This window comes from Nyctereutes procyonoides, unplaced genomic scaffold, assembly GCF_905146905.1.
Source record: "Nyctereutes procyonoides isolate TBG_1078 unplaced genomic scaffold, NYPRO_anot_genome, whole genome shotgun sequence".
In the NCBI taxonomy this organism is placed as follows: Eukaryota; Metazoa; Chordata; class Mammalia; order Carnivora; family Canidae; genus Nyctereutes; species Nyctereutes procyonoides.
Genome location: NW_026575125.1, coordinates 64596088 through 64608990, shown reverse-complemented (window position 1 = coordinate 64608990; position 12903 = coordinate 64596088). Strand labels below are relative to the sequence as shown.

The 12903-nt window shown below is 36.9% G+C and overlaps 1 protein-coding gene across 3 annotated transcripts in view; it reads left to right on the top strand.

Annotated features, from left to right (window-relative positions):
• POF1B (POF1B actin binding protein) overlaps positions 1–12903 on the top strand; it is a 120731-nt gene that overhangs the window by 84280 nt on the left and 23548 nt on the right. For all 3 annotated transcript variants that reach the window (XM_055338920.1, XM_055338919.1, XM_055338918.1), the window contains 4 exons: positions 4610–4637; positions 7470–7544; positions 11600–11692; positions 12521–12634. In XM_055338920.1, coding sequence (XP_055194895.1) covers positions 4610–4637; positions 7470–7544; positions 11600–11692; positions 12521–12634 — 310 coding nt within the window. The remainder of the gene's footprint in view (positions 1–4609; positions 4638–7469; positions 7545–11599; positions 11693–12520; positions 12635–12903) is intronic.

Genomic DNA, 12903 nt, shown 5'->3' with positions numbered 1-12903 from the left:
TTTTTTTAAATTTTTTTTTAATTTTTATTTATTTATGATAGTCAGACAGAGAGAGAGAGAGAGAGGCAGAGACACAGGCAGAGGGAGAAGCAGGCTCCATGCACCAGGAGCCTGATGTGGGATTCGATCCCGGGTCTCCAGGATCGGGCCCTGGGCCAAAGGCAGGCGCCAAACCGCTGCGCCACCCAGGGATCCCCCCTCGGGGTTTCTTTAGACATCCCTTTGCCTGATAAATATTTTTCTATCTCTTCACTTTCAATCGGCAGGTGTCTTTAGGTCTAAAATGCATCTTTTGCAAGCAGCATATAGATAGGTCTTATTTTTTAATCTCTTCTGACACCCTATATCTTCTGGTTGACACATTTAGTCCATTTACATTCAGAATAATTATTGGTTTGTGTGCATTTATTACTTTTTTGGTCATTGTTTCTCAGATTTTCTCTGATTCTTTCTTGTCTTTGTCACTGCTGGTCTCTCTTTTGCACCCAAAGAGTCTCCTTGAATATTTCCTGCAGACCTGGTTTAGTGGATATGAACTCCTTTAGTTTTTGTTTGAGAAAGTATCTCTCCTATTCTGCATGTTAGTTTTGCTGGATAGAGTATTCTTGACTATAGATTTTTCTCATTCAGCACTTTGAATATATCATGCCACTCCTTTCTGGCCTGCCGAGGTTCTGTTGAGAAATCTGCAGTTAGACTTACGAGTCTTCCCTTACAAATTAAGGACTTCTGTTTTGCTACTTTTAAGATTTTTTCTTTTTCACTATACTTTGCAAATTTAATTATAATATGTATTTTTGTTGGCCTGCTTTTCATGATTTTGATAGGAGTTCTCTGCCTCCTGGATCTGAACATCTGTCTCCTTTCCCAGATTAAGAAAGTTTTCAGCTATTATTTCTTCAACTAAATTTTCTGCCCCCTTTTCTCTCTTTTTTGTTTGAAAAAGATGAAATGATGCAGTCATTGAGTTCCCTAAATCTATTCTTATATTCCATTAATTCTTTCTCTCTTTTTTACCAGCGTCATTATTTTCCATTATTTTATCTTCTGGATCACTAAATCATTCCTCTGCTTCTTCAAGCCTGCTGTTGATTGCATCAAGCTTGTTTCCAATCTCATTTATTGTATTATTCATCTCTGACTGACTCTTTTAAACTCTTTTATCTCTGTAGTAAGAGTCTCACTAATGTCCTGTATTATTTTCTGAGGCCTAGTGAGTATTCTTATGATTATTCCTTTAAATTCTCCATCAGGCATGTTATTTATGTTTCTCTTAGATCTATGGCTGTGGCCTTCTCTTGTTCTTTCATTTGGGATAAATTCCCCTGTCTTGACATTTTGTCTTAGTGTCTGTCTTCTTCTTTGTGTTGGAATGGCCAGTTATGTCTCCTGCTCTGAAAGTAATGGTCTTATGAAGAAGAGGTCATATAGTGCAGGGCCTGGCACTTCAGGGAGTGTTTCTGGTATGTGCTTTGTACACTCTGCTGTAATATTTTGGCTGCAGATCCTTCAGGCCAATCATCTGCATAGGCTCTCCTTGTCTGCTATGTTCAGTGTTTTGTACCCGGCATGAATGTGGTGAGTTTTTACTCACTGTGCTCTGGTCTGCTTGTGAAATGAGACCTGACACCAACTCCATCAGGACCGAGGCCCTACAGAACTCTCATCAGGAGATGTGGTGTGAGCAAGGATTTATGCTGGTCTTCTGGAGGAAGGGCTCAATTTGCTGGTACTGAGGTAAGCTTGACTTAGAAGGACAACCCCATCAAAGTGCAAGCAGGTAGGCTTGGTATAAGCAAGTTAGGCACTCAATGTCCCTGCTGAGCTGCTTACTACAGGTGGCTCTCTGTTTATGTTGAGTGGTAGGGGTAGGAAATTGTGTCAGCCAGGTCCCTTCTTCCCAGAAGCCTTTCTGTAAAAGCTGCCTCTCAGGGATGTGCTCTGAGAAGAATGTATAAACTCCCCACTGTGTGCTCCTGGGCATACTTCAGATCTTTGTTGCCATGCCTTCTGTCCCCAGGTTCTTTGCCTGCCTTCTCTCTAGAAGTGGAGCAGTGCTCTCAGGGCTCTAGCTTGGCCAAACCAGATGTCCTTTAAAACTAAGCTTTAGGGCAGCCCGGGTGGCTCAGTAGTTTAGCACCTACCTTCAGCCTGGGGTGTGATCCTGGAACCCCGGGATCGAGTCCCATGTCAGGCTCCCAGGATGGAGCCTGCTTCTCCCTCTGCCTGTGTCTCTGACTCTCTCTCTTTCTCTCTCAAGAATAAATAAATAAAAATCTTTAAAAAAATAAAACTAAGCTTTAAGCCCTGTTGGTTGCAAGGTCTGACTAAATTCAGTCCTTCTCATTTTCCAAGCCAATGGCTTTGGGAAAATATTCTCCATGTGGGTTTCCCTGTGTGCTCCTCTCTCTCTCACTCTTCTCAGTGACCATGGCTCTCCCCTCCACAGCACCCAGAATCTGTTTCTCCCCTAAATCACATCTCCACATTTCCTGCCTTTAATGTGGCCACTTGTCTCCCTTTAGTTGTGGAGTTTGTTCTTTCAGTCTTCAGGTTGATTTCTGGGATATATAGGATGATTTGATAGTAATCTAGTTGTGTTCACTAGAATAGAGGAACCTGGAGTCCTCCCACTCTGCTGCCATATTCCTCTTCTCTACTGCCACTGTTTTTTATTTCTGCCCATTGTATTTCTATCCACCACCTCCTGGTGAGGATGGAGATGTAATCCGCGTTGACCTCTCCCCCTCTTTGCACTGTTATCATTGTGTTCACTCACTCTATTCCTCTTTCCTTTCATTTCCACTTCTCATCTTTTTCCATGTTACAATTTAGCAATGAGTGGGTGCAGGGTCAAAATTAAGGAAGATTGTCTCACGAAACCATTCTGATTACTTTAAAGCATTGCAGTATTAAGTGATGTTGATTGTTACTTATTTTATTTCTTTGTTTGGTTTTCTTATATGTAGAAAGAAATGACTAGGAACATGGGTATTAGGTTGGATTCTGAAGTGAAATTTTTAACATAAAAATCTCTTAATACCATGATAATTCCAGTTTATAGTAATGGAAGATGACTAAAATTGTATTGATTCATATTTTTAACTTGTTGTAACTCCCAATTTATGCATGCTGTTACTATAGTAAAGCATTCAAAAAGTACATGATATTTTATTTATTTATTTTTCTAGGGCCTCCCCACAATTTCTGTTTTGGTCAACACAGGAAATATCTACCACGGACATACATACAAATGACTATAAATGTGTAGTCATATATCAGGAAATTGAATCTTCAGTTATCTTCCTCCACATTAGTTTGTCTTTATAAAAAAATTTATGCAAGGTGCTTTGTACAGTGAGTGACCCTCCTATCTCTGTAAGCAATATATTACTCATAAACACTTACTTAGAAAGTGAATATAGGAGGTGAGGTCCTAACATATCTCTTAATGTACTTTCCTCTTATACTGAAGATATGGCACTCATATACCTTTGATTTTATACAACCATCTTTAATATATTCTCTCTTGCTGTCAGAACACATGTACTGTGTTTTTTTTGAGAAGTATGTTCACCATATATTTTGCTCCTAGTTCTTTAATTAAGCACAGATGGAGCAAGTAGGCAGAAATAAAGGCCTGTATCTTGCCACTGACACCAGAACTGTATCCTTTTCCACTCATCATTCCCCAAAGGAGCAAGTACCAGACTGGTATAATCACTAACAATTCTTTTGCAGCATTTACCTACCTAACATGACTTCACAAAGGGTCTTCCAACCCTGGGACCTAAACATTCATTTTGATGCTGGAAGTTCTATTACCCCACTGGAATTTTGGTCACATTGCTTAAGGCTCTGTCCCTACAACATTACAACATTCAAATATTTTTTAAGTTTTGTCATTGCCATATATACTATAGTGTAGATTGAATGAGTGGGCTTGTCTTGGAAGTTTTGATTTGATTAAAAGGCTATGAATAACTTTAAGACTCTATAGAGAGAAGCTGGGCTCAACACTGAAAGTGAGCAATACAGGAGAAAAGGGAGGTAGAAATAGAGAACAATTATTATTGTTCATTCACTCAGGTAGCATTTATTGTCAGTGCCAAGGACTTGTGCATCTAGTCACATATGGACAAGTGCTAATGGATGGCAGTAACTGACTCTATATATTCTTTTGGTTTATTATTTTGATATTGTTAATTTTTAAGAGATTATCTAGTTCCAGGAAAATTATTTTTGTCAAGTGTCATTTTAGTTAGTTTATAATTTCTTTTTTTTAATTTTTATTTATTTATGATAGTCGCAGAGAGAGAGAGAGAGAGGCAGAGACACAGGCAGAGTGAGAAGCAGGCTCCATGCACCGGGAGCCCGATGTGGGATTTGATCCCGGGTCTCCAGGATCGCGCCCTGGGCCAAAGGCAGGCGCCAAACTGCTGCGCCACCCAGGGATCCATAGTTTATAATTTCTTATTTGAATTATAAATTGAAATGTTGCTATTATGATATATCAAAAAGTAAGATAAAATAATTTGAACACTAGCATTTATATATGATTTATTATATACATTTTCTTAAGGTTTTCTATATTTTTTCATTCTTACAGCAAAGAGAATTTTGAGTCTTCATATGAGGTAAGTGCAAAAATAGTTGACAATTAAATATAGTTGATAACAAAGCAGATTCATATTTTTGCTCATGATATTGTTTTAGTTTGGTACCTTTATTAGACTGGAAACACAGATTAGTGTGCCTTTAAAATGATAGAACTATTTATATATTTGTAATGGCTATAAAAAGTAACAATAATTGGGGTGCCGAAATGGCTCAGTTGGTTGAGCTTCAAACTCTTGATTTCAGCTCAGATCATAACCTTAGGGTTGTGTAGTTGAGTGCCACATTGGGCTCTGTGCTCAGTGTGGCATCTACTTGAGCTTCTTTCTCTCCCACTCCCTCTCCCTCTGTCCCTTCCCCCACTGTCTTTCTCTCTCTCTTTAAAATAAATAGATAAAATCTTTAAAGTAATAATAATAAAAGTAATTATTCATGCAAAAATATTTTATCAGCTGTCAAAAAGTATATTTTATCAGCTGTCATTTATGATTTAATTTGTCTTTGCTTATCAAAACATATAAAATTTCATTGACCACATATTCCCTGCTTTAGAAAATTGAAATCTACATTAATTAATTAAATAGCAAATTTAGTTTTAATGTATTTTGAAACCTTATGTGACTTATGCCAAATAGATAGCAACCTAAAGTAAATTTTTTCCAAGTATTAATTCTATTATATATGCATATTTTGTTAATAATTACTTTTAATTGAATGAGTCATCAAATGAAAGAACTGATTTCAATGTAATAAAAAAGCACACTGGCTTCTTTTGTGTTTTTTCTTTATTTCCAATGTATTCATATACTGCATTCATTACAGTAATTCAGTAAGCCCTAGATTGCATTAAGTACTGACTTCAATTCAGCTTCTCACTTAAAATTAGTTGAAGCTTCTCACCAGAGGGGAGGTCAATGGAGGGATGTATAAAACAGATATAAATGGCTTAAGAATACACTTAATTTGATAAGCACTGAGAAATGTATACAGTTGTTGAATAATTATATTGTACACTTGAAACTAATATAACACCACATGTTAATTATACTTGAATTAGAAAAAAGAAAACAATGATGCTTGGTGAGCTGGGCATGGGATTTGGGGAGATAAGTGTCTGGCTGTGATACCTTAGCTTCAGTCCTTGGCTCTCTGTGTTTTTTTAAAGATGTATTAATTTATTTGAGAGAGAGAGAGAGAGATAGAGAAAATGTGTGTGAGCTTGGGTAGAAGCAGAGGGAGAGGGAGAGAGAGAATCTTAAGCAGGCTCCACACTTGGCACCAAGACCAAGGTGGAACTTGAACCCAGGACCCTGAGATCATGACTTAAACCAAAATCAAGAGTCAGACATCAGGGGATCCCTGGGTGGCGCAGCGGTTTGGCGCCTGCCTTTGGCCCAGGGTGCGATCCTGGAGACCCGGGATCGAATCCCACATTGGGCTTCCGGTGCATGGAGCCTGCTTCTCCCTCTGCCTGTGTCTCTGCCTCTCTCTCTCTCTCTCTCTCTGTGACTATCATAAATAAATAAAAAATTTAAAAAAAAAGAGTCAGACATCAAACTGACAGAGCCACCCAGGCACTCAGCTTTCTGTGTTTTTGTAAGGACATCATTCTTCTATGGGTTTGGAGGAGGGGTACTGAAGTCAGGAGTACTGGATGGTATTCTAATAACTTATCTTGTAGCAGCCATAGAGATAGGTCACCCCCTGAGGAAGAGGACAAGATATGCTCTGAGGAAGTGGATTCTTGGTCAGTCATCCAAGGAGGAGGGTCTTGGGCATGTGGAGGGGGAGACTCTACCTCTATTAGAATCTCCCTCTCTTGGATCTAGACCTTAAAAAGGGAACTGTATGGATATGAGCTTCAGAATGGGGACAATAAGATAATGTGGAAGACAGAATAATGGCACCCCCAAAGATGTCCATATCCTAATCCCTGAAACCTTTGAATATGTTACCTTAACATGGCAAAACAGACTTTGCAGATGTAACTAAGTTAAGGATCTTAAAGTAAGGAGATTACCCTGGATTATGTGGGTGGACCCAATGTAATTACTAAGGGTCCGTAAAAGAGGGAAGGAGGAGATCAGAGTCATATCTGCCAATAGAAGCAGAGTTTGGAGTGATGAGGCCACCAGCCAAGGAATTCAGGAAGCTGGTAAAAACAAAAAGGCAATAAAATAGGTTCTCCCCCAGAGCCCACCAAAAGAATACAGTCTTGCTGACACGTCAATTTTAGCCCACTAACTTCCAACCTCTAGAACTAGGAGTTAATAAATTTGTGTTTCTTCAAGCCAAAAAGACAAAAAACAAAAACAAACAAAAACCTTAATTAACTTCTCAATGTTGGTGTGGCAATATCTTAATTCTTCAGAAGTTATCATAACTCAATGTAAATCCTCAACAAGCCCTAATTTTATTTTATTTCCCCAAATTTTTGTTATTTGAAAAAATCAGCATTTAGAATGTCGTATCTACCACCTAACAAGCTTTCAGTTGTTGAAAGATACACTGAAATAAAGTGTTTAATGGGATTTGATAACCATCTTCTTGTTTTTTAAATTACTTTTTTTTAAAAAGTAGAAATGGAACATCCAGTTGGCAGCTAAAAGCTTTTCCCTAAAATTCCTAGAATCAAGGTTCTTTCCATAGTGTATATGGTATAATCAATTTTTTAAAAGTAAGAACTGATAAGGCTAGAAATGAAGTTGGTAGCAACTATTGCCAAGAAAGTGAATAAGTTTTTGATGTTCCCAAGAATATGCTCTGCTGCACAGAAGTCTGTGAACTACTGACCCTAAGATTAAAATACTAATATGCATCTGTTAAATGGATAAGCTTCTCTTTTCTTACAGTCAGAAGACATTGAATCCTTGATTCCTAAAGGATTGTCAGAGTTTACAAAACAGCAAATTCGCTATATTCTGAAGGTGAGATGGGGTCAAGAGTGGGTATGAGATCAACAATGACAACTAGCCAAGGATGCTTCCATTAATTAAGAACAGAAAGTTCTAAATAAAAATCTTGTTTCACAAGAGTTGATTATACTTTGATTAAACAAGTGTTGCATTATAGTTTGTTTAGACTGTTACTCATATCAAATACCTTAGCATTTAGTTAAGCTTTCTAGAAGTACTGTTCTCTGCCATAGAATGGCCCTATTCTCTCCTCCCTGCTATAGCACAACTTGACTCTAATTTATAGCTTTGCCCTTATCTTCTCCATTTTCCTCTACCCCTCCCCATCCCAGCCCTTGTTGGTGAGAGTTGGGAAAGACCAGTGCCTTGCTTTTTCTGATTTGTGGAATGACAGAGACTACTGGAGCAGTGAATTTCCTTACAATAAAGGAAGAAACAGAATATAGGTGCTAAAGGAATATGGCTCAAGAGTACATCTTTTTGCAAGAAAAGATTGCAAAGATAAATGGATCAAGTTTTTTTCTCACTCTGTAGATCTCTGTTTTTAATTGGTATATTTAGACCAAGTTGTAATTATTGATGTTAAGACTAGCTGTGCTATTTTTATTTTTTGTTTTCTGTTTGAGGTTTCTTTGTTTTTGGGGTTTTTTTGGGGGGGTTGTGTTTTTTGGTTGTGTTTTTTGTTTATTTCCTGTTTTCTTGTCTTGCTTTCTTATGGATTAATTGAAAATGTTTTAGAGTTCCATTTTTATTTATCTCTGGTACTTTTGAGTGATCTCACTATAACCTTTTTTTATATAATAAATTTATTTTTTATTGGTGTTCAATTTGCCAACATACACAATAACACCCAGTGCTCATCCTGTCAAGTGCCCCCCTCAGTGCCCGTCACCCATTCACCCCCACCCCCCGCCCTCCTCCCCTTCCACCACTCCTAGTGCATTTCACAGAGTTAGGAGTCTTTATGTTCTGTCTCCCTTTCTGATATTTCCTACCCATTTCTTCTACCTTCCCTTCTATTCCCTTTCACTATTATTTATATTCCCCAAATGAATGACACCATATCATGTTTGTCCTTCTCTGATTGACTTATTTCACTCAGCATAATACCCTCCAGTTCCATCCACGTTGAAGCAAATGGTGGGTATTTGTCATTTCTAATGGCTGAGTAATATTTCATTGTATACATAAACCACATCTTCTTTATCCATTCATCTTTCGATGGACACCGAGGCTCCTTCCACAGTTTGGCTATTGTGGACATTGCTGCTATAACCTTTTTATTGGTTGCTCTAAGAATTACATTATATATCCACAATTTATCCCAGTGTATTGGTGTCAACATGTTGTCAGTTTCAGTGACTGTAGAGAATTTTGCTTCCTTTATCACCCTTTACTCTCCACATTTATAACATAATTATCTTAAATATTTCCTCTTTGTGAATTGAGTTCCACTGTAGAATTTATGCTTCAACCATCAAATATAATTTAGAAAATGCAAGAGAAGGAAAGCCTGCTTTGTTTACTGATATTATTACTTCTGATGCTATTTCTTTTTGATGTTCTAAATTCCTTTCTTTATCATTTTATTTCTCTTCAGAAACCTCCCTTCACTCTTTTTTTTAGGGTGGGTCTGTTAGTGACAATGTTTTTTTCAGTTTTCACCATCTGATAATGTTGTGATTTCCCCTTCATTCCTAAAGGATATTTTCATTAGATACAGAATTTGTAGCTGACAGTTCTTTTCTTTCAGCACTTAAAAATGGTTTGCTATGTCCCTCTGGCCATTAAGATTTCTGATTAAAAACATGCTGTCATTTAAATTGTTATTACCAATAGTTAAGATTTCTCTTGCTGTTTTCAAGGTTTAAAATTTTAAAATTATCTTTAGTTTTAAGAAGTTTGACTGATTTGTCTGGGGGTTGATTTCTTTGGGTTTATTCTGTTCCAGATTTGCTCAACTTCTTGAATCTATATTTATGCTTTTTGCTAGCTTGGGGAATTTACAGCCATCATTTCCTAAAATACTTTTTCAGCTCCACCCTCTTGCTTATTTTTTTCTAGGATTTGTATGATATGTATGTTAGCTATGTCTTATACTCTTACAGGTCTATGAGGCTCTGTTCAATTATTTTCCAGTCGATTTTCTCTCTGATGTTCTGATAAAGTACTTACTAGTCCATCCGTTGAGGTTTTTGGTTTTTTAGCTATTGAGTTTTACAATTCTAGCATTTCTATTTAGTTATTCTTTACATCTTCTATTTCTTTTCTGAGATTTTCTGTTTTGTGGCTTAGACTTTCGATTTTTAAATCTGTTTGTAATTTTTTACTGGATTATGTTTATGATGGGTGCTTAAAATCCTTATCAGACAATTCTAATATTTGTTACCTTGATGTTGGCATTTGTTAATTCTTTTTCTTATCAAGGTAAGATTTTCCTGGTTCTTAGAATGACTAGTGATTTTTTTAAAGATTTTATTTATTTATTCATAAGAGACACAGAGAGAGGCAGAGACATAGGCAGAAGGAGAAGCAGGCTCCATGCAGGGAGTGCGATGTGGGACTCCAGGATCACGCCCTGAGCTGAAGGCAGATGCTCAACCACTGAGCCACTCAGGTGTCCTGATTAGCGATTTTTTTTTGATTAGCGATTTTTTAAATGAAACCTGGATATTTTGAGTGTTATAATTCTGAATCTATTCAAATCTTCTGTTTTAGTAGGCCTCCTTTGGTACTGAAATAACAGAGGATATGGGGGCACTGTTTGTTACTGCCAGCTGGGTGTGGAAGTCCACCCCACTTAGCCTTTGTTGACATTGATCAAGGGCGGACCTCCTTGTTTCTCTTGGGCAAGGATAGAAATTTTGATTTCCTATGAGGGCCCCACTGATTTCACCATGGTTTGGATGTAGAAAGGTGCCTCATTACTGTTTTCAAGTTGGCCTCCACTGACACTGCAAGGTTAGTGACCTCATTTCTGTTGAGCAGTGATGAAAGTCTGGATTCATCATTGAGAAACCTCTGACATCACCCCAGCAGGAAGATGAAACCATATAATATTACTACTGGATAGCATGAAAATCTAGGCTCCTTTCATACTCTCAACTGAACAACAGTGCTTGGGGTTCTCATTTTTTCCACGGTGGGGTGAAGGTTCCCTATCTCTACCCTGCCTTCTCTAACACCAACCTGGCAAGTAGTGTTGGTGGACCTTTTTAGAGCCTGGTGAGGGAGAAAGTCTAGGTTCCCTTCTTGGCCTTTGATGGTTTGGGTCGAAATAAAGTTGAAGGTTATTCTATGTGGTGTTTGGCTGGAATAGAGTGGTTATTATCTAAAAGTTCTCTGCCTTGCTAGGTTGCTCTTTTATTGGTCCCTTGGCTAGAGAAAGCAAACTTTTCTAAAGACTTCTGCTGTCTGTACCCAGTGGGGTTTCTGAGTTACTGACTTCTCCAATACTGGCTTCTGTGATACATGAATTAAAAAGAAAGCCCAGGAACTCACTTCTGTGTTATTTTGGGGGTCACAATGTTCCTAACCAGACTTCCTTCTTTCCACCTTACTGTGTCTTTTTATGTTTGGTTTATACATAGTAATGTCCAGAGCTTTTAGTTATACTTAGAAGGAATAAGGAAAATATTTCTACTCCATCTTGCCAGAAATGAAGTTGCTTGTTTTTAAAACCATTTTTTAAAAGAAATGAGTTTAATCTATTGAAAGGGATTTTCTTTCACCTCTTTAAATTTGAGATGTTTCTATACTTCAAGGTTAAACTTAATTAGTATCATCTTCTCACCTCAGGAAAAATCCTGGCATTTGGCGGCATACTTAAGGATATGCATTTTATTACTTATCATAGCTATGATATCTTCAGGAATACTGATTGTAACATACTTGTAATAACATATTTGTGCATGTTAAAATGCCTTGTATCACTATTCTGATATTGTTATATAAAAAATAAATCTGTTAATAAGTTTGCCTATGGGAACAGAAAAATAACACTACTATCACTTATATTGCCTGTAACTGCTAGTAAATACAAACCATCAATCCTTTTCTTCCTCCAGATGAGGGGTATGTCTGATAAATCACTCCGGCTAGTGCTGTCCACATTCAGCAACTTACGGGAGGAGCTTGGACATCTTCAAAATGACTTGACAGTAACACTTATTTTGATTTTTCTTTACAAAGCCTTCCTAGTTCCTAATTTCCTAACATAGAAATTAAGTCATTCAGTCTAACCTTTCAAAATTTAATACAATGCAGCAATATTATGCTCACCCAGACATAGTTATTGTCTTGAAAAGATTAATTGAGGTTCAAAGAGGAGATAAGAGCTCTCCAATGTCAAAATGAAAGTTGGGTATGCACTTATTATTTAGTTTACCACTAAGGTAATTTAATACCTATAGCCAGGAAGTATCTTGAAAAATTAGAATAATATAACTCATTGAATGGGAATTTCCCCTTTTTTCTGTAATAATAAAGCATACTCTGAATTTCTCTGAATACTTGAAAACTTCTTTCTCAAGGAAGTTAACCTTTTCTATTTTCCATTTTAGTTGGTGTTCTTGGTGTCATCAGCTATATACATTCAGAATACCTTCCATATAATGAATAACTCCCTGAAAACTGCAGTGTGTTATTTCATTTCTGGGTTCTGATGAACATATTTAGACTCTAAAAAAGTAACCACCTGCTAGGGTTAACAAGGAAGCTTTGTAGATTGAGACAAAACATTAAAATAATTTGAAGATTCTGCTTCATTGAACTTAGAATTAGTTCATCAAAAGGTCTCTTAGAATGCAGTTTTTTAAGTTTCATCCATTTGTATCCTATATTTTGCTTGACTTTTTAGAATTCTGTTTTATCGGGCAACTGCAAATGAAACAAGTGCTTATTTAAGCCTTCCAATGTAAATGAGTCTTTGTATTATGTGTTGACAAGTTTCTGTAATTCTGAATCTTAAGAAGTAATTTTGCTTTTAGTCACTGGAAAATGACAAGATAAGACTTGAGAAAGACTTGGCATTCAAAGAAACTCAAATAAAAGAGTATGAAGAACTCTTGGCATCGGTGAGAGCAAATAATCGCCAACAACAGGTAAGTTGATATCTTCATTGATGATAAACTAAATTGATAGCTTTTCATATCCAGAATAACTGACACCTTATAGTTATGACATAGAATCCAAAAGGAATTAAAGTATGATGGAAAAATTTATTCATATGAGAATTGAGTGGCTTTATCTCCAATGACTGAAAGCCTTCTCATAAAAACAGATAACCTTGTATACTTTAGATATAAAGTATGTACAATCCACAATTATCTGTGCTGTTGGGTAACAAGAATTGTATAAATATTTAAAAGCT